This window comes from Takifugu flavidus, chromosome 10, assembly GCF_003711565.1.
Source record: "Takifugu flavidus isolate HTHZ2018 chromosome 10, ASM371156v2, whole genome shotgun sequence".
Taxonomy (NCBI): Eukaryota; Metazoa; Chordata; class Actinopteri; order Tetraodontiformes; family Tetraodontidae; genus Takifugu; species Takifugu flavidus.
In genome coordinates this window covers 638,551-665,158 of record NC_079529.1, presented here as the reverse complement: position 1 = coordinate 665,158, position 26,608 = coordinate 638,551, and the positions used below count along the sequence as shown (strand labels likewise).

At 48.3% G+C, this 26,608-nt stretch overlaps 5 protein-coding genes across 14 annotated transcripts; 3 read left to right on the top strand and 2 right to left on the bottom strand.

The window, feature by feature from the left end:
- The first annotated feature begins 311 nt into the window (after nucleotides 1-311).
- Nucleotides 312-2,770, top strand: cdca3 (cell division cycle associated 3). Of its 3 annotated transcripts, none has more exons than XM_057046067.1 (6): nucleotides 312-446; nucleotides 859-1,002; nucleotides 1,200-1,320; nucleotides 1,396-2,280; nucleotides 2,359-2,420; nucleotides 2,504-2,770. In XM_057046067.1, exons 2-6 carry the CDS (start codon nucleotides 877-879, stop codon nucleotides 2,591-2,593), a joined length of 1,284 nt encoding a protein of 427 aa, XP_056902047.1. In that variant the 5' UTR covers nucleotides 312-446; nucleotides 859-876; the 3' UTR covers nucleotides 2,594-2,770. The 3 variants fall into 3 exon arrangements, with proteins under 3 accessions (XP_056902047.1, XP_056902045.1, XP_056902046.1); XM_057046065.1 differs by having other exon boundaries at nucleotides 2,353-2,420; XM_057046066.1 differs by having other exon boundaries at nucleotides 438-519; nucleotides 2,353-2,420.
- A 361-nt stretch (nucleotides 2,771-3,131) lies between these two features.
- On the bottom strand, nucleotides 3,132-8,797 carry gnb3a (guanine nucleotide binding protein (G protein), beta polypeptide 3a). Of its 3 annotated transcripts, none has more exons than XM_057046110.1 (9): nucleotides 8,548-8,797; nucleotides 6,253-6,373; nucleotides 6,006-6,151; nucleotides 5,782-5,851; nucleotides 5,503-5,665; nucleotides 5,343-5,409; nucleotides 5,055-5,256; nucleotides 4,753-4,969; nucleotides 3,132-4,199 (listed from the first exon to the last, which is right to left on the bottom strand). In XM_057046110.1, exons 2-9 carry the CDS (start codon nucleotides 6,307-6,309, stop codon nucleotides 4,093-4,095), a joined length of 1,029 nt encoding a protein of 342 aa, XP_056902090.1. In that variant the 5' UTR covers nucleotides 6,310-6,373; nucleotides 8,548-8,797; the 3' UTR covers nucleotides 3,132-4,092. The 3 variants fall into 3 exon arrangements, with proteins under 3 accessions (XP_056902090.1, XP_056902088.1, XP_056902089.1); XM_057046108.1 differs by lacking the exon at nucleotides 8,548-8,797 and adding an exon at nucleotides 7,163-7,264; XM_057046109.1 differs by lacking the exon at nucleotides 8,548-8,797 and adding an exon at nucleotides 6,496-7,106.
- Nucleotides 8,798-10,930: 2,133 nt separating this feature from the next.
- On the bottom strand, nucleotides 10,931-15,896 carry p3h3 (prolyl 3-hydroxylase 3). Of its 2 annotated transcripts, none has more exons than XM_057045923.1 (16): nucleotides 15,572-15,896; nucleotides 14,912-15,096; nucleotides 14,673-14,831; nucleotides 14,328-14,511; nucleotides 14,121-14,252; nucleotides 13,890-14,032; nucleotides 13,694-13,807; nucleotides 13,407-13,459; nucleotides 13,263-13,342; nucleotides 13,070-13,197; nucleotides 12,895-12,990; nucleotides 12,614-12,764; nucleotides 12,420-12,537; nucleotides 12,182-12,257; nucleotides 11,966-12,106; nucleotides 10,931-11,275 (listed from the first exon to the last, which is right to left on the bottom strand). In XM_057045923.1, the coding sequence occupies exons 1-16, from the start codon at nucleotides 15,864-15,866 to the stop codon at nucleotides 11,120-11,122; spliced, it is 2,211 nt and encodes a 736-aa protein (XP_056901903.1). In that variant the 5' UTR covers nucleotides 15,867-15,896; the 3' UTR covers nucleotides 10,931-11,119. The 2 variants fall into 2 exon arrangements, with proteins under 2 accessions (XP_056901903.1, XP_056901904.1); XM_057045924.1 differs by having other exon boundaries at nucleotides 13,694-13,783.
- Nucleotides 15,897-16,351: 455 nt separating this feature from the next.
- Nucleotides 16,352-23,391, top strand: usp5 (ubiquitin specific peptidase 5 (isopeptidase T)). Its single transcript, XM_057045889.1, is given in 21 exon segments — nucleotides 16,352-16,634; nucleotides 17,135-17,263; nucleotides 17,357-17,423; nucleotides 17,519-17,646; nucleotides 17,763-17,908; nucleotides 18,087-18,271; nucleotides 18,408-18,502; nucleotides 18,597-18,702; nucleotides 18,705-18,789; nucleotides 19,503-19,574; nucleotides 19,864-19,951; nucleotides 20,032-20,157; nucleotides 20,253-20,406; nucleotides 20,526-20,688; nucleotides 20,768-20,856; nucleotides 20,925-21,110; nucleotides 21,346-21,489; nucleotides 21,578-21,720; nucleotides 21,937-22,087; nucleotides 22,161-22,245; nucleotides 22,628-23,391. Coding segments are annotated over 21 exon segments (2,544 nt in total). The 5' UTR covers nucleotides 16,352-16,526; the 3' UTR covers nucleotides 22,722-23,391.
- Nucleotides 23,103-26,376, top strand: cd4-2.2 (CD4-2 molecule, tandem duplicate 2). 5 transcript variants are annotated; one of them, XM_057046118.1, is made up of 10 exons: nucleotides 23,120-23,197; nucleotides 23,659-23,720; nucleotides 24,262-24,299; nucleotides 24,482-24,649; nucleotides 24,724-24,861; nucleotides 24,992-25,228; nucleotides 25,300-25,368; nucleotides 25,455-25,588; nucleotides 25,702-25,769; nucleotides 25,976-26,376. In XM_057046118.1, the coding sequence occupies exons 3-10, from the start codon at nucleotides 24,272-24,274 to the stop codon at nucleotides 26,058-26,060; spliced, it is 927 nt and encodes a 308-aa protein (XP_056902098.1). In that variant the 5' UTR covers nucleotides 23,120-23,197; nucleotides 23,659-23,720; nucleotides 24,262-24,271; the 3' UTR covers nucleotides 26,061-26,376. The 5 variants fall into 5 exon arrangements, 4 of the variants coding, with proteins under 4 accessions (XP_056902097.1, XP_056902100.1, XP_056902098.1 ...); XM_057046119.1 differs by having other exon boundaries at nucleotides 23,124-23,197; nucleotides 23,660-23,720; nucleotides 24,485-24,649; XR_008952457.1 differs by having other exon boundaries at nucleotides 23,134-23,197; nucleotides 23,660-23,720; nucleotides 25,702-25,823.
- The last annotated feature ends 232 nt before the right edge of the window (nucleotides 26,377-26,608 follow it).

Sequence of the window (26,608 nt, the reverse complement as noted above, 5' to 3'; positions counted from 1 at the left end):
TTTGTTGGCAAATTTTATTTGGGTTTTTATTTGCATTTGTCTTTTAATTAACCAAAGTTCTTCATTTAGGGGAAATATGTAATTAAAAGATTTCATGTTATCATGAATTTACTTTGAAATCTATTAAAGCAGCCCACTATAAATGGCCCATCAAAATCTGTTCTATATCTAGTTTCCACTCATAACGTTTAAAGTTTATCCCTAGTGCACATTTTCTCAAACTTCTCAGTGTTTAAACTTCGGTTTATCAGCGGAGGGCCACGCCCATCCATAACCGGAAGTGTTCTCGGCCTATCAGCGCTGAGACGATGGGACACGCGCGCCCACTGATTGGTTGGTTTAAAAGTATCACATACGTAAGCGCGCCATTTAAAACTTTTAAACCTCGTCTCGTGTTTATGCGACACAAACAAGAGTTGCACCTCCACGTTGCTTCAACCTGAAAGGTGAGCTACGCTACGGGATACATAAGTCTCTTTATTGGACCATTTCAGCCGTGGGAATTCGTGCGCGTACAAGGTTTTAGTAATTCTGTTGCAAGTTTGAATTAACGTTCAGCTAAGATGCCTTATTTTCTTCTTGCTAAAGTATTTTGGCTATGCTAATAATTAATCGGTTCCATTCATCAGCGAAGCAAGCTACATTTTAATCATCGTCCCTATGAAAGATTTTACATGGTAAATTTAGATAGTTCAGGTTCAGAATCTCTTTATTGTATGCACGGATTTGATTATTAAATAAGAAAGTAGAAAGTATGCACGGATTTGATTATTAAATAAGAAAGTAGAGTGATTTCACCATCTTTTTCACTATCAATTTACCGTTTGTTCAAACGCTTCTGTCGCCTGTGTGAACCAGTTAAAGAAAGACAGAACTATGGGATCCACCGAGAGCAAGATGGCTGCACCAGTCAAACCAGAACCAGCTATCAAGCACAATCGAATCGGTGAGCTGATGGATCCTCGCTCTCCCTCAGCGACCTTTGATCGCACACCTATCCAGGTAAGCTCATGATCCAGGTGCTAATTCATGTGCCACAGGGAAACAAAGGGTTGTCTCCAGGGGTTGAGCTGGGTGAGAGTGGCAGGGGGGTTAATGTTCCCAGTAAAGAACACAGACGGGGATTCCCAGTTTAGGGCTGGTTCTTTTGGCTGTGGGACAAGATGATTGTATATTATAACCATCATAAACCTTTTTAGATTGGCGGCTTTGCGTCCAAAAGTGTTGCTGAGGTGAGGAGCGATTGCCAGCTGCCGTTCACAGATCCCCGTTCTCCTTCAGCCGGCATCAGCCGCACCCCCATCAGAGAAGTCATGCGAGGTGGGTCCTGAGCCCAAAACCAACCCATTGATACGTTCTTACCTGTGACACGTGTTCTACCATTTGTCGCCGCAGCAACGGTTGGATCTTTCGCTCGCCGCCTGGGTATGATCTTCCACAATGAGGCCGAGGGCAAAACACCTAAATCCATCCAGAAACGCACTCCTGACACTGTGGAGGAGGTCTCAAAGGATGAAGCACTGACCTCTGCTGACCCTCTCAGGGCTCATCAGCCCATCCAAAACCTGGGCTCCCTGGCTGAGCACGCCAACCTCCTGCACACCCCCGTAATTCCCCCGGTGGAAAGCGAGGCTGACCTCAGCCCATTTATGCTGCTCGAGAAGCCCCAAGTTGAGGTAGAGCTTCAAACGGAAGCCGATATCAGCTTAGAAGAGGCCGAGGAAGCGAAGGAGTCTCCGCTTCACAACAGGCTGAGCATGAGCCTGATAACGTGCCGCGAGGGAGAAACCTCCGCCCACGTTTTTGCCGAGTCATCGCCAGGTTCCGAGGTGGTCGGAGATGGTGTGGATCACTCTTATGCCCTTCCTTCTATCAGCATCGATGCCGGGATCCCCGATACGTCCCCGCTGCCCAGCGATGCAGCTGTCCCCCCTGCTGAGGATTCCAACGTGCACCCCAACGTGGAGGATGAGCAAATTCCATCTGCTGAGGAATCGAAGCATCTTGAGGAAGAGAAGCCTTTGCCACAGCTCGTCTCCAGCCCGGAGCAGCCGAAGCCTTCCAATCACATCCGCTGCCCGACCTTTGACCCAAAGAGCCCCAGTCAGGTGGTATTTAAGCCCCAGTGGTTGGGGAAAGGTTTCGGTGCCAGTGGGCTGAGAGTTAAAAGCGTGCATGGGCAGCGTGGGAAGGGAGGCTCCTCCCCTCTCGCCGTCCGTGTTGCTGTGAGGAATGCAGCCAACGAAAACAAGGGGCAGACTGGAAAGAGGAAGCAGAAAGGTGCGTGCGCGTGTGCTTTATGGCTTCTCGTTTATTTAACATGGTAATTTAATTCATTTCCCCCCCGCCAAGGTGCAGAAGGACGCTCGCCGCTGCAGATCCTTAAGGAGACCAACTCTCCCCGGGACCACCGACATCAGGTTTGATACGACGTGGCCACTGCAGCGTTGTTGGCTTCTGTATTATTTTACTGATTAAGAGCATATTTCATGTTGTCTTTTAGATGAAGGTGAAGACGTCCACCCCAGACAAACCCAGGCTGGGACACATGGAGAGGAGGGTGCTGCCAGTGAGTGTGGATAAGGAGAATTAATGAATCCCAGCTTGAGCTCACACAAAATCCTGTCAAGATTATATATATATTTTCTTTTCTTTTTTTAAAAATCTGCCTTTACATGTACAATTTTAATTCTCCCCCATTGTGAATATTTACTGTGTTAAATGTTCTATCCTGTTTTGTCCTCCTGTAAATAAATTAAAATAAAAACTATTTGCATCTGTTATAACTTCCTAAATATTAAATTTCTAGACTAGCTGGACAACCTATTCTGTTTTGCTCTCAAATCTTTCAGCTGCAAATCTATTATAAACACAATCTTTCTCCGTATGCTACCCACACACACAACTCCCCCCCCCCCCCCCAAAGAAATGGTGTTTATCTGAGCTGACTTAAATATAAAGTTGTCTCTCATCGAACTGTAGTAAATTTACTGTAACACTAGAGGGCGCCAAACGATCTTTTGTTAAACTTGCGCAATCATGTTTTCTAAATCTACGTTCTGATTATTCAAAACCACGCAATCATAGATGCAATTTATACAACTCAAGATGTATCACAAATAACAGCGGACTAGAGCAGTACATGTTTATTAGTCCTAAAGATGGTGTTGCTTTAGTCTGCATTATATACATTGTTTAGGGGAAAGCAGATCCAAATTCTTGGGGAATAACTTCTGCATGCGTACATAAAATTTCCTTCAAGTTAATCCTGTACGAACGCAGAGGGAAAAGGTAAGCAATGATATACACACAATAAATATCAGCCACGTTGCAGCACTCACACAGAGTCGGGTCATTTTTTATGCGAGCATTTAATGAACCACAATCCCAGCTGCAGTTTAACCGAAGCATATCTTGGAGTCTAGCTACCTGGGAGGGGCGAGGTGTAGGCCGAATGATAAGCTCCCAAATCCTGGAACGTATCCACCCGTCACGTACGAAACAATTCAAACACTAACGTGGACATCTGCAAGCTATAACTCAATTTAAACTGGAATTAGAAAAAAAAAGAAAAAAAAAAAGTAAATGTAAGCATGGAAGGAATCTATCAAAACTAAGAACAAACAACAGCAACAACAAACAAACAAAAAAAAAAGATGCAAACGCTCACATGATTCACATGAAATGTATGCTTTGATGCGAAACAGCATAGCTAGCGTGAATTAGATACATAATCCAAATCCCATTCATAGTACTACCATTCCTGTTTGGCAACTCTTCTCACAAGTGATCGTTGTAAAGCTGCAAAAACTGTGCATATTGTTACTGATATGAAATGCAGTATCATCACCTACAAAGAGAAATGATCTTTCTGAGACGCCCACCCGAATATCCCCCATAACGTGAGAAGGAAGGTGACACCCCAACATGTCAGAGGGGTTCGTCTCCACCCTCTGACCCGCTCCATTGAATAGGACTTGGCACAATGAAATACTCTTCTCACTTTATGTGGCTTCTGTTGTTCCTCATCCCTCCCTTCAAACTCCAATGTCTTGTTGCTTTTCTTCACTCTTCGGCGGGCAGATGTTAGCCTCAGTTCCAGATCTTGAGGAAGCTGTCCCAGGATCCCGTGCAACACGCCATGCCGTCGGAGGACACGCCGATGCAGCTCACCCTGTTGTCGTGACCCGCCAGCACTCCTGGAGCACAGCGGAGAAAAAAAACAGGTTCAATTCTGTTTAAAATGTCGCAGGAAAGCGCAAATTCCAGGACTCTCAACACATGTTCCTTATTGTTCCTCCTCCATAATTCCTGATATGGATTAATTACATTTATATCACTATTTTAAGACTTGGATAAGCAGCTACCTGGCCAAAATTAAAACCTGAATATTTAAAACGTATATTAAAGCCATGTGGGCAGCAACGGCCTTGCTGAAGTGGCCCTTCCTATGACATCATATCAGAGGCGCTGGTTCCTGTGGGACGCCCGGGTTGGGCTGGTCAGCGTGGCCACATTATAGCCCCAGGTGGGCAAGAGGGTGCACGCTCCGAGTAACCAAAACAGGCCAGGCCGCACATCAAGCTGCTGCTTTGTTAAACAGATGGGTTTAAATGCTGCTGAAAGAGCGCTGCGTGTTGTTGCCGTGCCAACGCTGGTGCCGTGATGTAGCAGCCGGGTCAAAAGTCGTCAATAGGCGCCTGTTAAGGTCAAACGACCTTCAAACGACCTCTCCTTCCTGCTCATACTCACCCACTCTCTCAGCTTTGAGCGCGTCCCATATGTTAACGTTGAAGTCATCGTATCCGGCAAGCAGCAGGCGTCCGGAGAAGGACGGGGCCAGAGAGGTCACGCCGCACATGATGCTGGAATCCTGGTAGGTGATGAGCTCCTGGTCGGCTCTCAGATCATAGAGCTTACAGGTGGCGTCATCCGAGCCTGTAATCACGGCGTTGCCATTCGGGAAGAACTGGAGAAATGTGAAGAGAGGAAGAAAAAACAATGCTTTCTCTTCAAAACAGAACTTTGAGGCAGAAGAGTGCAGGAATACTCACCCCGATGGCGTTGATATCGCTCTCGTGACCCCCAAAGGTCTGCCTGCACGCGCCCTCTCTGATGTCCCACAGCTTGGCGGTGTAGTCGCACGCCCCTGAGATGAAGAACTTGAAGTCTGGGGACACGGCCAGGGACATGCAGTCCCCCTGGTGTCCAGCAAAGATGGTTTTTTGGGTTCCCGTCTCAATGTCCCACAGCACACTGAAAGACCAAAGACAGCCTCTGTCAGCCGTCACATGTTCTCGACACGTTCTTCCAGGTGGGCGTTGATGCTGCGGCGTTCTCACCAGGTGCAGTCTCCGGAGCTGGTGAGGATCTCAGTGTCACTGAGGAAACGACAGCAGGACAGGTAGCCTGGCCCACCCAAGAAACAGGACTGTAAGGCCTCAACACAAGTCACGACCTCACGGCGGAGCCTGTGGCGCCGCCTGTGGCGCCGCCTCTTACCTGTGTGCGCTGCCAGCTCGCGCATGACCTTCACATTTCCATCCTTGCTTTTCAAATTGTAGATGGAGCACATGTTGTCCAGGCCGCCGCAAGCCACCAGGTTCCCCGAGGGCGCGTAGGCACAGGTCATCACCCACGAGGACTTGAGAGGGATGGCGTTCACCTGGAAACGTGCAGGACACATCCAGTGAAACACCTGAGGAGGCTCGTCCGCACCGTTCTGCTCCTCCTAGAAACTCGTCTGACAGATTGTTTATGGTTTTTTTTTTACGGGAATACCTTGTTGGTCGTAACACTGTCCCACACGATGAGTTTTCCATCCTGTGACGCACTGACACACAGCCTGGTGCTTGTAGGAAAAGAGAGAATATGATGGGAAATGTGCATCAAGATCAGAGGAAACGTGGAACAAGAGCCAACAACGTTCCGCCCTGATTCTCTTTCACGTTAACCCCAACCGTTTCCAGACTTGAGGGTTCGTGTACGTTTTTCTGTGTAGTTACTTGGAATCGGCGCCCCAGTGCATGGCGTAGATCTTGGCCAGGTGACCCCTGAGCGTTTTTCTGGTTTTCATCTGGATGCGGCCGATCACGGCCAGCCCCGCCACCGCCTCCTGCAGCGTCGTGTCTTGCACCCCCTTCCGAGCCGCCTGCGGAGCGGTGGCAAAACAGCAGGTTAGCAGCCCTGTTGAGGCGAGCGTTGTAGTCCCCAGGACATTTGCCCCGTGCGGTGGTTTGGCTCAGCACTCACAGTGATCTGATCCTTCAGGTTGTCCGCCTCCTTTCTCAGCTCTTCCATTTCACCCATGGCGATGTTTGTCAGGCACGGGCGCTACAGTAAACAGGGACCGACGGCAGGAAAGAGGAGAAACCTGAAAAGGAAAAAGTCGACATGAATTTGTGAGGAAAGCCACGGAAAGAACAAGAGGCTGGTTTATTTGCCAGAAACAGCAACCCCCAGGACAAATCCTTAACTATATTTACCCGTGCCTACCTTTTAATCCACCTAGGTCCAGTCTCCAAGTAAGCGCTTTTTGCAAGTCAAAGTGGCCTGCGTCTACTTTGCAAAGTTTCATAAACACGCAGGAGAAACCCACAGAACACACCCGTGCACGTATTCATATAGGCTCACATGCACATCCGTACGTGGAGGCGTCCTGCATGAATATTCAAGCCTGACATTAAGGGAAAAGTATTTGCCTTTAAGAAGATGGGAGTCTTGTGGTGAGCACACATCCTCTCCCTGAATGTACACACAAACCAGTAAGTCCTGTAACAGTGTCAGCTGTGAATGAGCTCTCAGGCAGCCGCCTTTCGCTCCTCCACAAACACACCGCCGCTGCTACTTTGAGCTTTTTCACACTCCGGTGAGCTCCCGCCTGTCCCTGATGGGGATTGAGTTTTGGAAAGAGCCATGATTAAATGAGCAGCCACCAAATCACATAATGGACGAAGCCACGCGGTGTGAAAAATGCAATCACGACACGAGCGAAAGGGCTCCTGGATCTCCGGGATCCTGGACGTGGAGAGCGCCCATCCACGGAGGACACATGGCCGACCCTCATGTCACAACACAGCTGCACGATTGAACACATCTCTACCTTGGCTGTATGAATTTCCCTCCCTGTGATATAAAATGACACCTGCTTTTTAAATCTTACCTTAAGAACTGATAGGAAGACGTACTCCTGATCTTATCGACTGTGTCTGCAGCAATATCTCTCTCTCTCTCTCTCTCTCTCTCATTATTTGAATGACCGTGCCTGTCAAAACACATGACCTAGTTGATTTGCCTTGAATTTGTTTAAAGAGAGTAGGAGAGGAGGAGAGTGAAGAAGGGAGTGAGAGATTTTCTCTAATTGTCTTGTGAGCTCTATCGGTCGACTCTGCGATTCTGGAATCAGACGGAGGATGACCCGAAGGATGACCCGTGTGGAGCTCTAGTTGGAGGGATGCTTGATGGCCTTGATGTGGTGGTCAAAACAAGGCAGCAGGGGGACGGATGGCGGGGGTCATGCCTAAAACGACTGGCTGCCTCTAAAGTTGATAACAGAGGATTTTAGGCTTTTGTCCCAGATGGGGAATTGCTCTGATAATAAACGTTGTAATGAATGCTTGAGTGGTTTAGCCATGCTATTACCATTTTGCCATTCTGTTCCCAGGACCCTGCTATTGTTCCTAGTGATTAAATGGGAGTGTGAGGGGCTGCTGGGTGGCACGGTGCATTAACACTGCCCCAGAGGAGAGGGGGGGGGGCGGACAGTAAGAGGCAAAGGCAGCAGAGTGAGTTTTAAATCCCGCAGGCTGAGATTTTAACGGAAGCCTTTTGAATCAAATCTGCTCTCATCCGATTACCGACTGCTCTTTGCATTTGGATAAGAGATGGAGAAAGGGATGGGGGGCAGGTAGTGGAATGAGAGGGCGGGAGAGGGCAGATGGAGGAAGAGGAGCGGGGTGAATGGCGTGAACAGGAGCCAGTGGAAGTTCTTGACTGGGACAGCTGTGAAATCACCTCTCTGGGTCTAGAATCACACAAGAACCGGGCCCATCGTTTCAGGCTGGTTCTGCCTGTGTGTCAGCTTCTCATATTTCATGAAACACTGCATTTGATAAAAGGCATAAAAACACAGTAAGATTACATAGGAACTCTTGTGACGTTACTTAAAAAACACCTGCAAAAACCAACAAATTGGTTTGTTTCAGGGGCCGAAGCTTCGACACCAGTTCATTTAATCAGAAACTGTTGGAAAACACAGAGGCCTTATATGAAACGTCTGTGTTGTGCGTGGCTAAAAAATGCCCATCGTGCGTCGTGTTTGTAGTTGAAATGGTCTGTAAGCAATATCTAAATATTTCCTACTTATACAGCCAACATTTTAAGAGTGATGCCTGATAAATTAACTTTTTATTTTCCCTTAATTCCTCACATTTCCTCCTGTGTTTCACCTTTGAACCCTATTTAATTCAGTTGATTGTGGAAGCCCCGTGGGGGCAACTACTGAGAACAAGAGACACAACAACAACCACAACACGACCCACCACTCACCCGTTAGAAGGCTCCTCCAAAGCTGCTGGGGCAGATCTTCGGTCAGACTTCCTCCGGCAGGCTCCCTCTGGACGTTGGCATAAGTTCAGTTCACACACTTTCTCCCACTGGTCCACGGTGTCACACACACACTGGGATACTTCTCCGTCACACACTCCCTACACTGGTCCTATGAGGAACAGATGAGGATTGGAGGGATGAAGGCAGATCAGTGATGAGGGGATAAACCCTGGGATGGACAGAAAGAGAGGGTGGGGGCAGAGGGGGCAGTAAAAAAAGAGGCAGAAAGAGACAATGGGGGAACCAAACAAGGTGTAGAGCCTGGTTATGGGGTCACAAGACTAAAGCTGGGGTAAATCCGAATCAAAAGATGGAAATCACGGAGGGGGGGGGTGACGGAGACAGACGAGCGGGCAACATGGCTTTTTATGGTGCTGAGGAGTTCTTCAAAAGGTCCGTGACTGGCAGGAGGTGTTTTGTAAACCTGAGTGAAGCTAATATTAGAAAGTGTATGAGCGAGGATCAGACGGGGTGGACGGGTGATAGAGGGAATGGCTGCAGGATCCAGGAAAGAGGACTTTCTGGTTCTCTTTCACTGTGCAAACATCCCATCGGGCACATGCACACGCTGACGCTGCACACAGGGAAAATACACACGGGGGGGACCTGCGTCTACACACACACACACACACACACACACACACAGATCTGAGTGTGACCACCTGTACTCGTGCTCTGTTGCTGCTTTTAATGCAGAGAAAATCTTGACGAAATGTTCAAACCGACAGCAATTTTCTGAATTAGAAATGAATGTGAAAAGATGTTTTTAAACAGGTTGAAGTCAGAAGAAAAAGGATTTTCTTGTCAGACTAACATTAGTTAGCATCAGCTTTGGAATGCTGCTCTATCTGTTCAGGACCTTTCAGAAAGGGGGAAAAGCTCCTTACAAGGATCTCGACAACATCACGACCACGACTTCAACGCTATAGAAAACTGTATGTACACATGAGTGCACACACACACACACACACACACACACACACACACACACGGAGCAGAGTTTGTTCTGTGTGTGCTTTGTCCTCTTGTGTTTACTCAAAGATTAAGTCTGGAAAAATAATACTGAGTAGTTTTCTTCTGTCTGGAATATCACTTGTTTTGGGAATTGATTTCTTGTGTAACATTAATGCACGTGTTTGTGCGTGTGTGTGCGGGGGGGGGTTGTAAGGCTATTGTTTGAAACATGTCTTGCTTTCCAATAAAACTTGTTTGTGGATGAGAGAGGCTGCGCAACGACGTATCGTCAGCAGAAAACAGGATCATCCTATCGCATCTCACGCTGGGGTTGCGCAGACCTGTCAGACGTCATTTCACGCCAAAAGTGGCGATGAGTTGTTGCCATAAATGTTCCGATAATGCGTAGAAGTGCAACACGGGGGATGAGTGACCACGCAGCCACTCGCTACATGCAGCACTCAGCGTAATGACGACAGGAAGCTGTGATTTGAGTTCTATAACTACACCGTGAGGCCTTACATAATTTGTATTACTCAAGAGAGGACGGAAATGTGATGTCACTGATGCTTTCCTGCCAACTGTGTAAGTGGCACAGCAGACCACCTGCTTAAGCATGAGGATATCAGAGATGCATTATATGCACGTAACACCTTCTTACGAGGGGGTTAATGCAGACTTTTAGGGTGCTGCCCAGTTGCAGCATGTGAGGGAGGGAAAAGGGTCCATTAAAGCGCCTCGTCGACCCAATTCTGTAGTGGCCCATGGGGTGGATTATGACACGGGGGGAGCGAGAGTGTTAATATGGGCCATAAACAGCAGTGGGCTCGGCCCCTAATGGACTGGGGAGAGCAGAGGGACAGTCTGGACACTGGTTATAATGGGAGGGATAAGATGTAAGTGGGCATCCGCGTCTCTTTGCTACCCATGAATGATTAAATGATCTCCAGATGGATTACTATTCCATATTCGAAATGGAAGATTTTTTTTTTTTTGAAGCGTCATAAACAAATGCACTCATTTACGAGGGATTAACAGTAATCTCTCTATTTCCACCGTCCCACCCGGTGCACCTCTCTCATCCTTCTTTTGCCCTTTTTTTGTCTCTCTTCCTGCTGCTACGTGAGGCCTCCCACACACCAACGTTACTACTCTAACAGCTTCACTATCAGTCACAACTTATCACGTGTGTCTACACGACAAACACAAGTGCAAAGTTCATAATCCTCCATTTTTTATAATCAGCAGGCAGCCACAGGAGGTGTGAGGTAATCCCTTAATAGATTACCAAGCCTTGTTCTAATGTTTTGCACTCCGCTCTTTTCTAATTCTGCCACAGTGCCTCGTTTGTGTGCATGAGATAAAGGACTCACGCAATGGTCACATTTATTTCCTTTAAATCTCCAAGTTCCAGTGGGGATGAAGTCCGACAGGGAAACATGCAGGCAGCTTTAAACAGAAAGGCAGTAAAATGGAGTTCTGTTGTGGGATCGTTAAGCAGAACCAGGAAAGTGAGTCTGGGTCTGTAGGTTCAGTCTGTCCAGGTTTGTTCTGCCGTTCACAGCTCGTCTCTGGCCCCCGTCACCCTCCCTCTGCTCTCTCTCTTCTGCTGCCGCGCTTGGCTCCGAGCGTTCCCGGCACTTTTGGCCTCCTCCTCCTCATCGCTTTTCACCTGCTTGTCCATGTCCCACAAGGCTTCTGCCTCCTCTCGCTCCTGCGGGGCACAAACCACACGTGTGTTTATTTAAGATTACCTTCACCGTTATCATGTCTTCCATGTTTACAACTTTTCCACCCAATATATGACTGTGAGTGAAAATTACACATAATTCTTGTCCATTAAAATGATAAATTATATTACGCTTGATCACATTTGGTCTCTTCTCAGCTCCCTGGTTTTTTCAGCAGTTTTACATAAAGTGCTGCGTTCAGAGGAAACTGATAAAGAAGCTTTTTAATGTGTTTATTCTATCCACCATATGCTACTAATTTTTAGAGCTAATGTCGCTAACGACAAAAAAGGCTGAAATGATCATGACTGAGAACAAAAAATCAAAAATACTTTGACTAATTCATGACCTTTCCTCATTTCCTTTTTGGCATTTCTGCCTTCTGTTTTCTCCAAAATGTGATTAACGACTTGACAGACACATTGCACGGGCCGCGATCCCTCGGGAGTTCTTGGATAAGTGTTGACCAAACAGACGTGACGTGAGATGACGCTGGTAAAGTGGCCGAGAACGAGGGCGGACGGGCAAATGTAAATGCCTCAGCGTGAGAAGAAGCCACCACATTTGCATCATAGTGCAGCTGCTCATGATATCCACGGTTGTCACAACAGCAACCAGCAGACGAGAGGTCCGCCCTGGCTCAAAGCTCACGCCGACGTCATTAGGACGCTCACCATGTCCCTGTACGGTCTCTCTTTAGTGAACCAGAGGGCCAGCGCGCACCGCCGACCACTGGTCACAGCAGTGACGCCATGAGGATTCACCGGACCTGAGGAGAAACCCACCAGGCGACCACAGCTGGGACTCACGCGAGCCTGAAAACACACGGAAGGAAATGGGGGGTTAATTTAGTGTCACACTAAAAGGCTTCTGGTGGAAAAGAGCCTCACTGTTACGGTCTTTGCGTCCCTGCTGGTGAAGAACAGGTCTCCTCCATCAAAGTTGTCGTTGAGGTAGAGAACGGCACTGTGAGAGGGAAAAACCCTGTCAATCCACATTCATGACACCGCTTCTGCCAAAATAAGCACATGATTTAAATCTGACATTAAGATATCTGATATTGTTAAGACACCGCTGCAGCGGTGCCCTTTTCCCTCTCCTCGCCCTCCGGCCCTTGGGCTCATGTACCTGAGGTCTCTGTGAATGAAGGCCGGCTGCTCTCTCCAGCACTGCCTGGTGTCAGGCTCTAGGAGACAGTTGTCAACATGGACAGGATGGGACAGGTCCAGTCTACCCTCCTGATCACCTGAAAGCACAGACAATTAAATCCATTCAGGCTCCCAGAGAAGGAGATATGTATCTTTTATGTGTGATTGTTGTACCTGCAGTAGCGCTGCGACAGACCAGGTGTGTGAAGGACACGAAGAGCCCTGAGGGGCTCCTGAAGTAGGATTCCAACAGAGTTCTCACTCTCTCACCCAACTCATAGAATAACCTGGCGTCGGTCTGGTTCAGCAGGCCATCCTGAGCCAACTGCAAAGGGATTAAGGCTGTGCTTTAAAAAATGCCCACTGAGCACCTAAAGTACATAATATGACATTTAATTCTAACACTAATCTCATTTAGCTGATTTGGTGTAATCTGCTGTCTCATATTCACCCACTTTTGCCGCCCTGAGAACGGTCAGACCCTCAAACGTCTCATGAGGCGTGTGCGGAGACCTTCGACCTTTGTAGCCGTCTCCGGCAGATCCGGCAGCCTATCACAAACGAGCGCGTCAGCGAGCGCGTCGGCGCGGCGGTTTTGGACCTGGAAGGCCTCTCGCGCTCCCAACTCACGTTTGCTAAGTGCAGTATTCTTCCGCACTCCTCCTCTGTCATCACCCCGTCAAGGACGACACGGTTGGTCCCGTTCAGAAGCTCGTTGTCCATGGCGATGGTCACGCCCACCTGAGGGACGGGTCCACCTGGAGACAGGGACGGTGAGGGAACAGCAAACAGGCAACCTGCTGAACAGCACAGGTGAGCTCACCTGCATAAAACCCACTGTCATCCACTTCTTCCTGCCAATCACCCTCTTTCAATTTTTCATTGAGTTTCTCCTTTTCAGCTCTGAAATTAAGACCTTTACATTTATTTACACCGTTAAAAAGGCTCATCTTGTTTTTGTCCTCACCTCCACCTGTCTCGTAATGACTCTGGTACGACATCCTCTGGAGTCCAGAGATCCTACGTGCAAATAGAACATTAAGGATGTCATTATGGCTACAAGCTGCAAACATAAAGGAATATAATTGGTGGGTCATTTTCTACAATAAAAAGGATTAAACTGGCCTTTTTTCCTCAAACTTCAGTCCAATAAGATGTTAGCCATGTATTCATTATACAACATTACAGAATATGACTGTTATCTGATACATATGTGGTGCAAACGGAATATGAAAGTACCGGGCTAATACTTACTGGGTCGACAAAATCGAAATCAAGGTTCTCCATGCCGAAATAAAGTAGTTTCTTCTCCTGCAAAGACTGACTGATGTAACTGACAATATCCTGTAAGGCAAATCCACAAGAAAGCTGCTTGAATCATAAACCGACTAAATCAAAGGCGTGTATAAAATGATTTGACATAATTATATAGATGTACAGTAAATGTTACCTGATTAGGCGTCGTCGCCTCTGTCTCTGTGGCTCCCCCTAGTGTCTCAGAGTAGAGCTGCAGGTTGTCTAAAGAGTTCTTGTCAGAGGGGTAAAAGAGGAGCAAAGTGCGAAGAGTCTGCACCGCTCCACTAATATCTCCAGCTGGGCCGAACACGAATTTAGAAGAAAACCGATAAACATACAACACACCGTAATATTTGATGCTAAATTCTACATTGGAAACACTGACCCTTAAACTGTGCAATGTGCAGATGTTCCAGCTGTGAGGGCAGAAAGTCCTCATGAGCAGAAATCCTGCCGGGCCTCATGGCGACCTGGGTCACGCAGGACTGCCGACAGGCGAGCAGCGAAAGGGACAGAGCTGGACGGTGAAGGAACACAGCGACATCAGGCCAATGCTGAGAAAAGAGTGTAAAGAAATGAAGTTCAGGTTCACCTGCGGCCTTTTCGAACACGCTGCCCGCCCCCCTGTCCTCGGGCAGGGCTTGGGACGCCACCTCGCACTGCACCCGGCACTCCTCCGTCTGGTGCAACGTTTCGTTCACGCACGCCTTCCAGGTCTCTGCTGCCGGGGCCCAGTCAGAGGAGGCCTCGTGGTGAACAGCAGCATCGTACAGGACCTGCGTTTGAAGACACCAGATAACGAGAGAGAACCTTGGATATGTCTCCCCTCTTCACCCGAGGTCACACACCTCTTAAATATGAGCTATTTTAGGTGCAACAGCATCTGATGTCTACATTCATCTCCGTTGGTGTCTCTCCTCCCCGCTAATATCCTCACCCAGTGTTTCTCATTCCCGATCTCTCTGTCCTGGAAGTCCTCTTGAGTCACTCCCTCCATCCGTCTGTACTTCTCGATGTTGTTCCTCATCTCCAGGTGACTGGGGTTTGCGATGAAGAAAGTGTGAGCTGCTGATGCTGCTTTCTGAAACTTTTCCAGCTAATGAGGGGAAATAGAAGGGTATAATTAAAAAGAAATGACGTGTAGGGGTCACGACCCAGACGCTTAAAGCTGCTTGCCTTGTAATATGTGACCTGGAGGAAGTTGTAAGGATTACGGCTGCTGAATTCATATTCGATGTCGACAGAAACAGGAAGCTGTCCCGTAGGTGTGACCCACCGTCCAATGCAGAACCTCAAACATTCCGCTTTCTTCTGCAGCCAATCCAAGGCCAGGAGGTCCCACAGATTCCCCCTCTCCGAGTCTAACGACAGACAAATAAAACTGCCCAGTTTGAACGCGTAGCATCAATAAATGTGGCTTAAATGATAAAGACACACCTCTAAGTGTGAACAGATGTGACAGCTCTCATCAACAAACGTGCATTTCATGCATTAATCGGGATGGTTTAGATCCAAAGCAGCTCATTAAATGCGCATGAATGTGCTGGATAATGTCAACCAAAGAGAACCATCATCCAATAAACGAGAGAATATGGAAATGGGTGGGTACTTGGAAAAAAGTGGAGTCAAGACTCCGAAAGTAAAGCTGATTCTGGGGATCAAACTAAATAAAAGCCCAAACACGGTTGATAACAGTATCGTGCTTGTTTGTTTTGCAAATCACTGTCCTAGGAAATCCTTTTCCTCCACTTATTTTCTTTGAAACAGTCTGACCGGGGCTGAAATATTCCTGCAAAATGTCGATTTCAACCAAAGCCAAAACAACTTGGAACTTGCCCAGTCTGTCCAGTGCTTCTTTCCCTGCGGAACCACAGGCATCGTGACACTTTCTGCGGACCCTGAACAGAGATTCCTTGGCTAAGATGGACTTCTCCAGCAGCTCTGCAGCCTTCCCCCAGTCTTCGTTGAAATATGCGCGCACTCCGCTGTAAAACAGAAAATCATACGGTTGCAGAAGTGGCTGCGCATTCGAAGTGCTGTGAGCCGGGGTTGCGAAAATAAAAGCAGGCAATGTTATAACAACGAAATAAAGCGCCACGTATACAGAGAAACAGGTAGAGCTCTGCGCCATGGTCCCAGAGACAAACCCAGTGGAGAAATAAGAAGAGGAGGGACTACGGAAACGTTTCCCCTCGTTAGTTTTAGGTGGAGGTTTGCATCCACTTATGCTACGTTGACTATATGCGTATTTATTTATATCACTTACTGAATTAAGACAAATAAAGCAAAGTCTTTGGTTTTGAAGTTGCAACTTTCAGATAGTTTCTTTTTCGTGATGGAGCCGATGCAATAAACGCGCTCAACCACCAGGGGGCGCAGTCTAGTCACTTCAACGGTATTACCGTAACTATAACTATAAACGGGTTATTTAAAATCTCTATAATTTGCGTGCTCTGGAAAGAGATGTGTAAACGGAACGGACGTCTAAAACGGTTTGGTATCGGGTTACCTTTCATGTCACATTCCAAGCCGCGGTGTTCTTCGACTCTGATGTACACAGAAAGTGGAAACAATACCGCAGCTTGGTGTAAAAGGGCTCCAGATTACGGTAACAGAGGCGCATCTGTGTTCGCTAGGCCTTCGCTCAGCATCAGAGGAGCCCATGATTCGCCCAGACAAACACACTGTAGTCAACCCACACTCACTCTGCTGAGACAGGCAATCAAGAAGCTGGGGGCCAGCACTCAGAGCACCAAGCGTCTCACGTAAACTCCTGAATAGCTAACTCACCATGGCGGACGTCGGGGACGTATTAATGTCCGTTTTGTCCACAATTCGCGTTCCGAAACCCGGAGACCGTGTGCACAAAGACGAATGCGCCTTGTCATTTGCCTCGCCGGTGAGCTATTTTCCCCCTTTCCTCACACCAACATTTCCCATAGCGAGCGGTGTTTTGGTACATCTTCTTGTCTTCTGGTTCTGTTTCGTCTAGTGGAACATTTTGTCTTTGTTGATCCACTTTGACCGACTGACTCTCGGGATATTACTGTTTTGGCCAACTAGCAAGCTAATGTTAAGCTAAGCTAATAATGCAGCGCAATAGAAACTTTGTAGCCTGTGAGTTAGCTCTGCCACTGCAATTGTGCATGCTGTCAAAGTAGCTAGCGAGCTAATTCAGTCATTGCAAGTCCGATGGACTGAACCGTTTTTAAAGCTAATTTCCAGGGAATTTGACTTCAGATTGGACGTAGAAAACCGAACCATTGTTTCAGCTAAATTGTGTTAGCAGGTCAGTAATTGACAGTCGTCTTTAGCCCCACATATCAATGGCGTTTTGCGGTTGAGAGGTTAAAACAGATTATATGTCATTGATATTGTTCTAATGTCTGAATGTTACAGGAAAGCGAAGGTGGCCTGTATGTGTGCATGAACAGCTTCCTGGGCTTTGGGAGTCAATATGTGGAGAGACACTATGCTCGCACCGGTCAGAGGGCTTACCTACACATCAAAAGGACAAGGAAGACGAAGGTTCTTTGTCAATTATTACTGTTACAGCTAAATCAACCACCGTGTTATTCTGTACCAGGTGCATTGAGCTTGGAACTTTTGTCACACTTCTAGAAGGAAGAGGACAATAACTCTGGATCTGGACACCCCCCTAAGAAGAAGCCCACCAGGCTGGCTATAGGTAAACACTAGTAATGAGAGGAACAGATTACATACAGGCGTTGTCACCTTTTGGGACTGATGTCTGCCCCCCCACCTCATGTTTCATCCATCCAGGGATTGAAGGAGGTTTTGATGTTGAACAGGATCAGTATGAGGAGGATATAAAGGTGGTTATATTACCCGACAGACAAGAAGTCACATCTGAAGATCTTTCTTCTATGCCAGATGTTGTGAGAGACAGGGTGAGATTCACTTCTGCTTCTTCAGAATATAATACCAATATTGGGGACAATACCAAAGATGGAGGCCTCTGTTAGAGCTTGTGTGCTCATTCAGATGGATTTGTGTCCCTGTCCAGGTGTCCCAGTCCATGGCGGGCATCGTGGCTGCTGATTCGGTGTCTCACACCTTGCAGGTGCAGCAGTGGGACGGAGAGGTGAGACAGGAGTCGAAGCACGCTGCCGATCTGAAACAGCTGGACAATGGAGTCAAAATCCCTCCGAGGTGGGACGTGGTGCCACTGTGATGTTCGGGAATATTTGCATAAAATATTTACATGCCGTAAAAAGACGTTTGCATTAGACTGTTAAAAACCGACGGCTTGGGGGGGGGTTGTTTTAGAAAAGAACTACAAAGTTCCCCCCGTTTCTGACCTGTCAATGCAACATGAATTCCCCTTCAGTGGCTGGCGGTGTGAGGTGTGTGACCTTCAGGAGAACATTTGGATGAACCTGACAGATGGAAAAGTGCTGTGCGGCCGCAGGTATTTCGACGGCTCTGGGGGCAACAACCACGCCCTTCTTCACTTCCAGGAGACAAGATACCCGCTGGCGGTCAAACTTGGGACCATCACTCCAGACGGAGCAGGTGTGTTCATGAATAGGAATAAAATCCCTTTTCTGTGTGGTTGAGAGGCTTTAAAACCTGCTTGGATGAAGCAGGATGTGGCTGCCTGAAGCTTGGTGGTAGCTCATCCTGCCCTGCCTCTTCTGTCATTCTCCAGATGTTTATTCCTACGATGAGGATGACATGGTGTTGGATTCAAAGTTGCCTGAGCACTTGGCTCACTTTGGCATTGACATGATGACCATGGAGAAGGCACGTCCTGTTTTCCCCCACATTTCATGTCATTTTTCTTTATTTAAAATCCGCCACCTCTGATTTTAAAATCAATTTTCCTTTGCAAGCGCAGACCGAGCGAACAATGACGGAGCTGGAGATTGCTGTTAACCAGCGTGTGGGGGAGTGGGAGGTGATCCAGGAGTCGGGCACCACCCTCCGGCCGCTCTTCGGCCCTGGCTCACCGGCATGAAGAATCTGGGCAACAGCTGCTACCTCAACTCTGTCATGCAAGTGCTCTTCACTGTTCCAGACTTCGAGAACAAGTCAGTACTCACTCCTTCACGTTATTGTTGATATTATTGGATTCATGGACCATCAATAACCCCTCCCGAACTTTGAGATCCAGTATCTTGGAGCCACAAACATTTAGGGAAAGAACCCTAAAGAGAAATCAGCTCTTAAACATCAAGACAATAGTTGTAATCTCACTTTCCCCCAACATTAAATATCTTTGCCTAAAAACATTTACCTGTAAATGTTGTGACATTTTGCTTCTGTTTGGATGATTAAGGTGTGTGTGTGTGTGTGTGTGCGTGTGTGCGTGCGTGCGTGTGTGTGCGTATGCGTGCACGTGCTGATCCTAATGGAAACCCGTAATGAAATACTGCTGAGTTGATTGTACTCTGAAGCACTTAATCTGTTTGATAGTAACAGTAAAGCTGCTTTTCCACCTAAAATACCACAGTTGTTATTAAGCACATCATAATGACGACAGTCACCAGGAGAACCCTGTAAAACCGTCTAAAGGAGACAGTTTTCCCTCGTCTGCAGCCATTATTGTTGGATATTTCTTTTCTACTTCTTCTGTTAACCAGCAATCCTCAAAGTCTTTGTCATTAAGTTCTTAACTGTCCAAAAGCACCTTATTGTTGCTTGAAGAAGCGTTTTAATGTCGCAGGTTGCAGCTTTTGGCCAGATGCTCCTACAGAGGAAACTGATTTAACTTCTTTTCCTTTCCTCTTTGCTTGCCTCCCAGGTACGTGTCTAATATCGACAAGATCATCGATGAAGCCCCAAAGGACCCTTCCCAGGATTTCAAAACCCAAGTGTGAGTTGTGTTGTGTTGTCTGGTCGTATTCAGGATGGGCTCAGGTCATACAGGGCGTGTACTTCAGAGTGTGTGTGTGTGTGTGTGTGTGTGTGTGTGTGTGTGTGTGTGTGTGTGTGTGTGTGTGTGTGTGTGTGTGTGGGAGGGGGGGGGGGTGGAGTGCTGGATGCTGGTTTCTAAATACTCGCTGTCTCTTCGGGATCAGGGAATCCACCTGACCACCAATAGTCCCCCCCCTCTGCCAAACGCTGCTTTATTTTCGGAGCTTTTGTTTGTTTGTTTCCAACAGAGCAAAACTTGGATACGGTCTCTTATCAGGCAAGTATTCCAAACCAGCTCTGGACCCCGGAGAGGAAAACGGCACGTCGGAAGCCAGAGTAAGAGGCGTATTTGCAAATATGAGGAGCAGCACGTGGACCCCCCCCCGTATAATCGCTCTCTTCGTGCTCGTTTGCAGGGAGACCAAATCGGCATCGCGCCGCGAATGTTCAAAGCCCTCGTCGGGTGGGGTCACCCCGAGTTCTCCACCAACCGGCAGCAGGATGCTCAGGAGTATTTGTTGCACTTCATCAACATGGTGGAGGTAAAGCGCCCGTCCCCCCCGCCACCCCCGCCACCCCCGGCCTCAGCAGGTGCTGATGGCGAATCCTTTATCTATCTTTGTTCTTCCTCCAACAGAGAAACTGCCGCTCTGGTACGAACCCGTCTGAAGCCTTCAGGTTTCTGGTGGAGGAGAAGATCGTGTGTCAGCAATCCCAGAAAGCCAAGTACACCCAGCGGGTGGATTATATCATCCAGCTGCCGGTGCCCATGGACCAGGCCACCAATGCAGGTAGGGGCCCCAGAGCCACACGGGGGCCAGAATCAGCTGTTCTTATCGTGGGGGGGGGGGGGGGGGCAGGATCACGTGGGTAAAAACATCTCCCACCAGACCCATCTTTGTTTGAACAGAAGAGCTCCAGGAAGCAGAGCGCCGGCGTGACGAGGGCGACGCCTCGGCCCCGACGGTGCGCGCCCAGATCCCCTTCACGGCGTGCATGGCGGCCCACAGCGAGCCGGAGATCCTCACCGACTTCTGGAGCTCGGCCGTGCAGGCCAAGACGACCGCGACCAAGTACGAGGCGAGGCGGCCGCACGCGCTGGCGCTGACCAATCCGGCGTGCTACTAATCAAAACTGTGTCTGCGTTGCCAGAACCACCCGCTTTGCCTCGTTCCCCGACCACCTGGTCATCCAAATTAAGAAGTTCACCTTTGGCCTCGACTGGGTTCCGAAAAAACTCGGTAAGCGCGGCGATGATGGGGAACGCTGGCGTTAAGACGCGACCGTGAACTGTTGGTTCCTCCCGCAGACGTGAGCATCGACGTTCCCGACACGCTGGACCTCAGCGCTCTGCGTGCAACAGGGCAGCAACCGGGGGAGGAGCTTCTACCAGAGGTGGCCCCACCCCCACTCATGACCCCTGACGTGGAGGTCAAAGGTATCCTGGGTTCCCAAGGCAACGAGGAGGACGACTCGCTCTACTCCCCACTGCTGTGTTAGTCTGTCCTGTCACTTCTCCTCCTTTCCTTCCTCCCACCCTTGTTTCCTCCTTTTCTTTCTTCCTCCCTTTTCTGTTTTCGCGCGTCCTTCCGTTGCCATATTTTCAGTTCACAATTTTTTAGTTTTATAGTCTCGTTGTGCTTTTTTTTTTTTTTGCACACGTTTAGCGACTTTTCCGGAGGTCCAAACGCACGTCGGCTCTATTTAAAATGTCCTTTTTTTGCTCCCAGCTCCAGCCCTCGATGAGTCCACTGTGTCCCATTTATGTGAAATGGGATTCCCACTGGAATCTTGCAAGAGAGCGGTTTATTTTTCTGGGAACACTGGAATCGATGCAGCCACAAACTGGATCATGAGCCATATGGACGACGCAGGTGAACCGGGAAAAAAGAGGCTTATTACAGTAACGTGTTGGAATAATTCAGTCCTCTTAAACCGACTCGTATCATCGGTGCGCCGCAGATTTCACGGCCCCGCTGGTGTTGCCGGGGTGCAGTTCTGGTGCCGGAACCACGCCAACAGAGAGCATTTCTGAAGAGCACTTAGAGACCATCGTCGCCATGGGCTTCAGTCGAGACCAGGCGACCAAAGCACTTCGAGCCACGGTCAGAACCACAGAACTTTACGGCGTTTAAAGGTCCCCGTGTCTGAAGTGGTGCACAAACCTGCAGATATTCAGGGCAGCGTTGGTCTTTAAGGTCTCCGCTGATTTCAGATGGGGAGAATTTATCACGGGGGAGACCGGCGCCGCCGAGCAGAACCTCACCAGTGGGAGTTCTGAGCAGAACCTTTAAAATGTGCCTTTAACCTGTGTTTCTCAGAGCAACGACCTACAGCGGGCCTTGGACTGGATCTTCTCAAACACGAATGATCTGGAATCCATGGACATTTCTGAAGGCGGTCGCTCCGCCGCGGAGAGCGAAAGCGCCAGTGAACCGCCGCCAGGACCTCGTGTGAGAGATGGACCGGGCAGTAAGTCCAGCTCAGATGGACCAGGCGCTGCTCTGACGACTCTGAAGCTAATTAGATTGTCTCTGTTGTTCAGAATACGAGTTATTTGCCTTCATCAGTCACATGGGGACGAGTACGATGTGCGGTCACTACGTTTGTCACATCAAGAAGGATCAACAGTAAGTTTGGAGCGTTTCTTTATTCATTTATATGTGATGTGCACCTTTGTTTAGCGGATTAGGATTCAAATGAGCCGGAATCTACTTTCTCCACATTTCCTAAGGCGTTATGAAAAAGCTGAATACAAAATTGCTCTTCTGATGTATTTTGTGCGCTGAACACAGCTGATTGCACTAATGCTACAGCAGGGGGCGCTGCGCTCCACGCCTGACATGAAGGCAATAACAAAATGTGCATTTGGAGGTTTTTAGAAATGTGAATTATGACAATTCTTTTTTATTAAGTCTCTGCATGACATTAATAAGTAAAGTGATGATTTTTATTCATGCCTCTGTCAAAGAGTGTGTGTTTTTTTTAAAAAGTGCTCTCTTTGTGGTGCAGGTGGGTCATCTTCAACGACCAGAAGGTGTGCGCTTCTGAGAAACCTCCCAAAGACATGGGGTACCTCTACTTCTATCGGAGAGTCACCGACTGAGCGGAAGTGGGTGTTGCCCTTGGAGACGAGTTGAAGTTTGGCCTCAAACACCCAGTGTTCAGTCGCACCCCAAATGCCCCCTTCCGCTTCACACATGACAGAAGTGTAAATACCTTTCCCCAAATATCCACACATGCAGCACAATAAATGGGTGCAAAGCTCACATTCGGTTAGTGTTGTTTTGTTTTCTTCACGGTTGACAGTAGTGCACTGAAGGGCCTGGAAAACTGCCTGGAAAAGGTGCAGCTCTCACTTTATCCCGACCGTTTTAAAACCCCAGTGACAGAACAATCTTCAGCTGTTCATTCATCCAGTCTGGAAAAATCGAATCCGACCAGTCTAATCTGTGTCTGTTTATCGATTTCACTTCCTCTTAATCCCGGCACGCCGTTCGCAGACGAGCTTCCGTTATCAGGCCGTTGTAGTTCTGTACTGCCTGTTTACCAGCAGCACCTCCTCCACCCGCTTCAGGAAATGTGAGTAAATCCAATAACTGCGCCGATATTTGTTGTTTCAAAGTCAAAAGCGCCCGATCGGCTCGTTTCCAAAGTGCTTGATGACCGGTAATACTTGAGTGTGTGTTGGGTTTTTTTTTCCTTTCTATTGAACTCATTTTTGCAAACAACTTCTTTGTTATTTCTGCTGTGGTGAATAAAGGATTCTTTCTGTCCGTCGGCCGTCTCCTTGTTTTAAATGAGTCGTTCCATTTGGATAAAATCGGGCTCCTAAGCGGTGCTTTACCCCGCACTCTTTATGTGAGACGTCGACTTGACTCCTCATCTGGGTCGTGTTCTCAGTCTCATTCTGGCAAATGCTGCTGTGAGAGCGCACGTTTGCGTCGTGCACTGGCCTACGACCTTTCAGGGTTCAGCCTTCTGTTCTAGATCTCTTCCATCTTTTAAACTTTCCCATCCTCCTGTTTTGCTTTTCTTTCTAGTTTTTTTTCTGGGACGTTACAGCACAAAGGCTAATAAAGGGATCCACTGTCGTTGGGTTGAGGTAAGATGATCAAAATTGAGTTAATCTGACTTTGGTGCTGTAAAATGGAGGATCTCACACACGCTCGGGGGCGGCTCTTTTACTGCATCATTTATAAAACCTTTGTCCATTATCGGATTGATAGTTCTTAGGAAAATCCATTTATTTGTTCATCGAACGACCTGAACGACCTTTTGACGTGGCCAAGGTCAACAAAAGACTTGATGTTTAGACTAGACCCAAACAACGAAGCTGTAAATTACAAAAATGGACCTTTTACACAAACTTTTCATACTGAAGCAGCACGTCGGCCCGTCGATCTCGCAGCTTCAAACCACCGTTTCAGATCGGGAGGCGCTCGATGAGCTTGGCTCAACGTTTCAGAGTTTAATGGAGTTTTAAGAATCTGATTTATGAAATGTGGAGAGGAAGGAAGTCGTGGTTGGGGATCGCATGTTGCGCAGTTGATGCAGAAGCTGCCTGCAGACGCTTGGAAATGGTCGCCCTCGTCTTTCAGCTTCCATCACGGGAACAATAGCAACTTTGCCTTTTACCTTTTCAGACTGCTCACCATGAAGAGAACCTTGTGGCTCGGCTTTGGTGAGTAAACCCAACGGCTCTGGATGGCAAAACCTGCTTTTTAACAGCTTTAGAACTTAAACTGGCTCGATAAAATGAGTTTTTCTGATCCTTAATTTGATCTGAAAAGGGGAGTTTAAGTGTCCAGCATCTCAAAAGTGCAGTTTGTCTGTTTTAAAACGCTGATTTCTGGTATTTTGCAGCAGTATTTTTCTCCTGTGCACTTTGTGCCGACGGCTACGTGGTTGTCAAGAGTCCGGGTGAGAAGGTCAACTTGCCCTGCGGGGTGGACCAGTCTGGCGGAACTGTGACGTGGAAGCATGAAGACAGCGTGGTGATTCAAGTTGACAAAAACGGCTTTCCTCGGAAAGGTCTGGAACAGTTCTGTCCATCGCTTATCTGGTTCCAAAGCTTTGCTGTTGCTGATTCTGCCAGTGTTCTGTAGGCAAAGGGGATCTTGTTCAGAGAGCCACGGTGAGGCGAACGGCTCTGGAGATCACGGGTGTGAAGGAAGCAGATGCAGGAATGTTCACCTGTACCGTCGATCGGAATTCGGAGCAACATTTCCTTTTTGTCGTCACTGGTAAGCAAACGGCCCAGTGGTCGGAACCTCCTCCCTTTGGTTTAAATAGAGTTTTCACGGTAGCGAGCGACCCACCGGGCTCGCTCTGCTAAATGAGCCGTGTTCTGTTCTGAACCTGAACCCCGGTCAGTCTCTGCCAGACCCTCGGCTGTGCTGCAGCTGGGCAGCAGCGCCACGCTCCACTGTCAGGTGAAAGGTCTCCCCCCGCCATCGGCGCCGCAGTGGAGGAAACCAGATGGCAACCCGCACCCGGGGTCGGAGGAGGCCCAGCTGAATCCAGTGGCCCGTTCAGACGAGGGCGCCTGGAACTGCACCTTCTCCCACGGCGGGCTGATGTACGGCAAGAGTTTGGATATCAGAGTCACAGGTGGGTCACCGACTTCTGCCGAACATCAGCAGAAGAGCCGCGGCGGTTCTGAACTCTTGTTTCACTTTCAGGCGCCGCGACGACGCCTGCGAAACCCGTCCCTTCCGACAAGGGCAAAGAGGCGCCGACTTGCAACGACTGTGCGTCCTCTTCTTGTTTGTTTGTTTGTTTGTTGTTCTTCCCTGGATGCGCCCCTAACTGTCCTCTCCTCCTCTGGTGGCCCCAGGTGTGACCAACCGTTCGTCTCTGCCGCTGAGGCTCAGCTGGTGGATGTGGGCCGTCATTGCAGTCGGCTGCCTGATCCTCGTTGTCCTGATGGCCTTCATCGTTTACTTGTGCAAGAGAATTCAAAGAAAGAAAGTAAGTGGGGGGAGTCTTCACACGAAGCTTTCTAGATTTAGATGAGCCGCGGGGATTATCGAGGCCTCTGCGCAGAAGAAAACCTGATGTGAGATTTCTTTTTTCTGCTGCAGAGAAAACTGCGGAGGATGGAGAACAGCCGCCAGCTGCTGATGCCTAAACAGTACTGCCAGTGCAACCGGTAAATCGCCTTTGATTTGCTTTTGCCCACAAAAAGAAGTTACCTCCCCTTCTGGTAATCTCCGTTCACTTTACAGATGCTTTCAGATGGATTATGTTCACTTTACACTAATGAGAGTCTGACCTTCATTCTGCCTTTCACCAAGGGCTTCATTATTTTGCCATAATTAGTGTGAAAACGTCTCCTCTTTCTACTCTTTATCACAGCCCGACAGCTGTACCCAAAATGCAGCAGAGGCGCCAGAGACAGAAGCCGTCGGCCCCCCCCCTGCAACCCGTCCTCGTGCAGTGACATGAAAAGCCGAGCGAAGGGGCGCGCGAGGGAGAACAGGCGGAGGGGAGTCGGAGGAGATAAATAAGAAGAGAAGAGAGCGGAAATATGAATGTAAACGGGCTCTAAGTGTAAATAAAGAGTGTGACGTGGGGACCACTTAGGAACAAACTGGAGCGGTGAATGCAAATGTCCTCTTCCTCTGCATCATTTCTGTTATGCGGCACGTCTCTATGTACAGCGAGCGGCGTTGGCTTTTTTTTTTTTGCATTTCTAGCTGCATTCCTGAGAACTCCACATGATTCTGTATTAAAATTAAAATCTAAGAACCCCCTCATCCTCGTGCGTGTTAATAAACCCTCCTAAACTTGACTTTGCTAGGTTTGCACTTACTGAAGCACATCTGTGCCTTCCTGTATTTGGGACAGGAGCTCTCAATCCCCCCAAAACTGGTGCAGAGCAAAGCAGGTGTCGACCCCCCAGTGCAGGGCTGCGTGCAATGAAGCACCTGCCTCAAACGTTTGTAAGAGAGGGAATATATAGCTGACACATTAGAGGAACAAAAACCA

Coding starts and splice junctions, on each gene's coding strand:
- p3h3 (XM_057045923.1), bottom strand. CDS start 15,866: ATGGCGCAGAGCTCTACCTGTTTCTCTGTATACGTGGCGCTTTATTTC. Junction 13,808..13,889: donor AGGCGACGACGCCTAATCAG/GTAACATTTACT, acceptor TGATTCAAGCAG/CTTTCTTGTGGATTTGCCTT. Junction 12,538..12,613: donor CTGTCGCAGCGCTACTGCAG/GTACAACAATCA, acceptor CTGTGCTTTCAG/GTGATCAGGAGGGTAGACTG.
- cdca3 (XM_057046065.1), top strand. CDS start 877: ATGGGATCCACCGAGAGCAAGATGGCTGCACCAGTCAAACCAGAACCA. Junction 2,281..2,352: donor TGGAAAGAGGAAGCAGAAAG/GTGCGTGCGCGT, acceptor CCCCCCGCCAAG/GTGCAGAAGGACGCTCGCCG. Junction 2,421..2,503: donor CCCGGGACCACCGACATCAG/GTTTGATACGAC, acceptor GTTGTCTTTTAG/ATGAAGGTGAAGACGTCCAC.
- gnb3a (XM_057046110.1), bottom strand. CDS start 6,309: ATGGGTGAAATGGAAGAGCTGAGAAAGGAGGCGGACAACCTGAAGGAT. Junction 4,970..5,054: donor GCGATATCAACGCCATCGGG/GTGAGTATTCCT, acceptor ACATTTCTCCAG/TTCTTCCCGAATGGCAACGC. Junction 4,200..4,752: donor GCTCAAAGCTGAGAGAGTGG/GTGAGTATGAGC, acceptor GCTGTGCTCCAG/GAGTGCTGGCGGGTCACGAC.
- cd4-2.2 (XM_057046117.1), top strand. CDS start 24,272: ATGAAGAGAACCTTGTGGCTCGGCTTTG. Junction 25,229..25,299: donor TTTGGATATCAGAGTCACAG/GTGGGTCACCGA, acceptor TTTCACTTTCAG/GCGCCGCGACGACGCCTGCG. Junction 25,369..25,454: donor GGCGCCGACTTGCAACGACT/GTGCGTCCTCTT, acceptor TGGTGGCCCCAG/GTGTGACCAACCGTTCGTCT.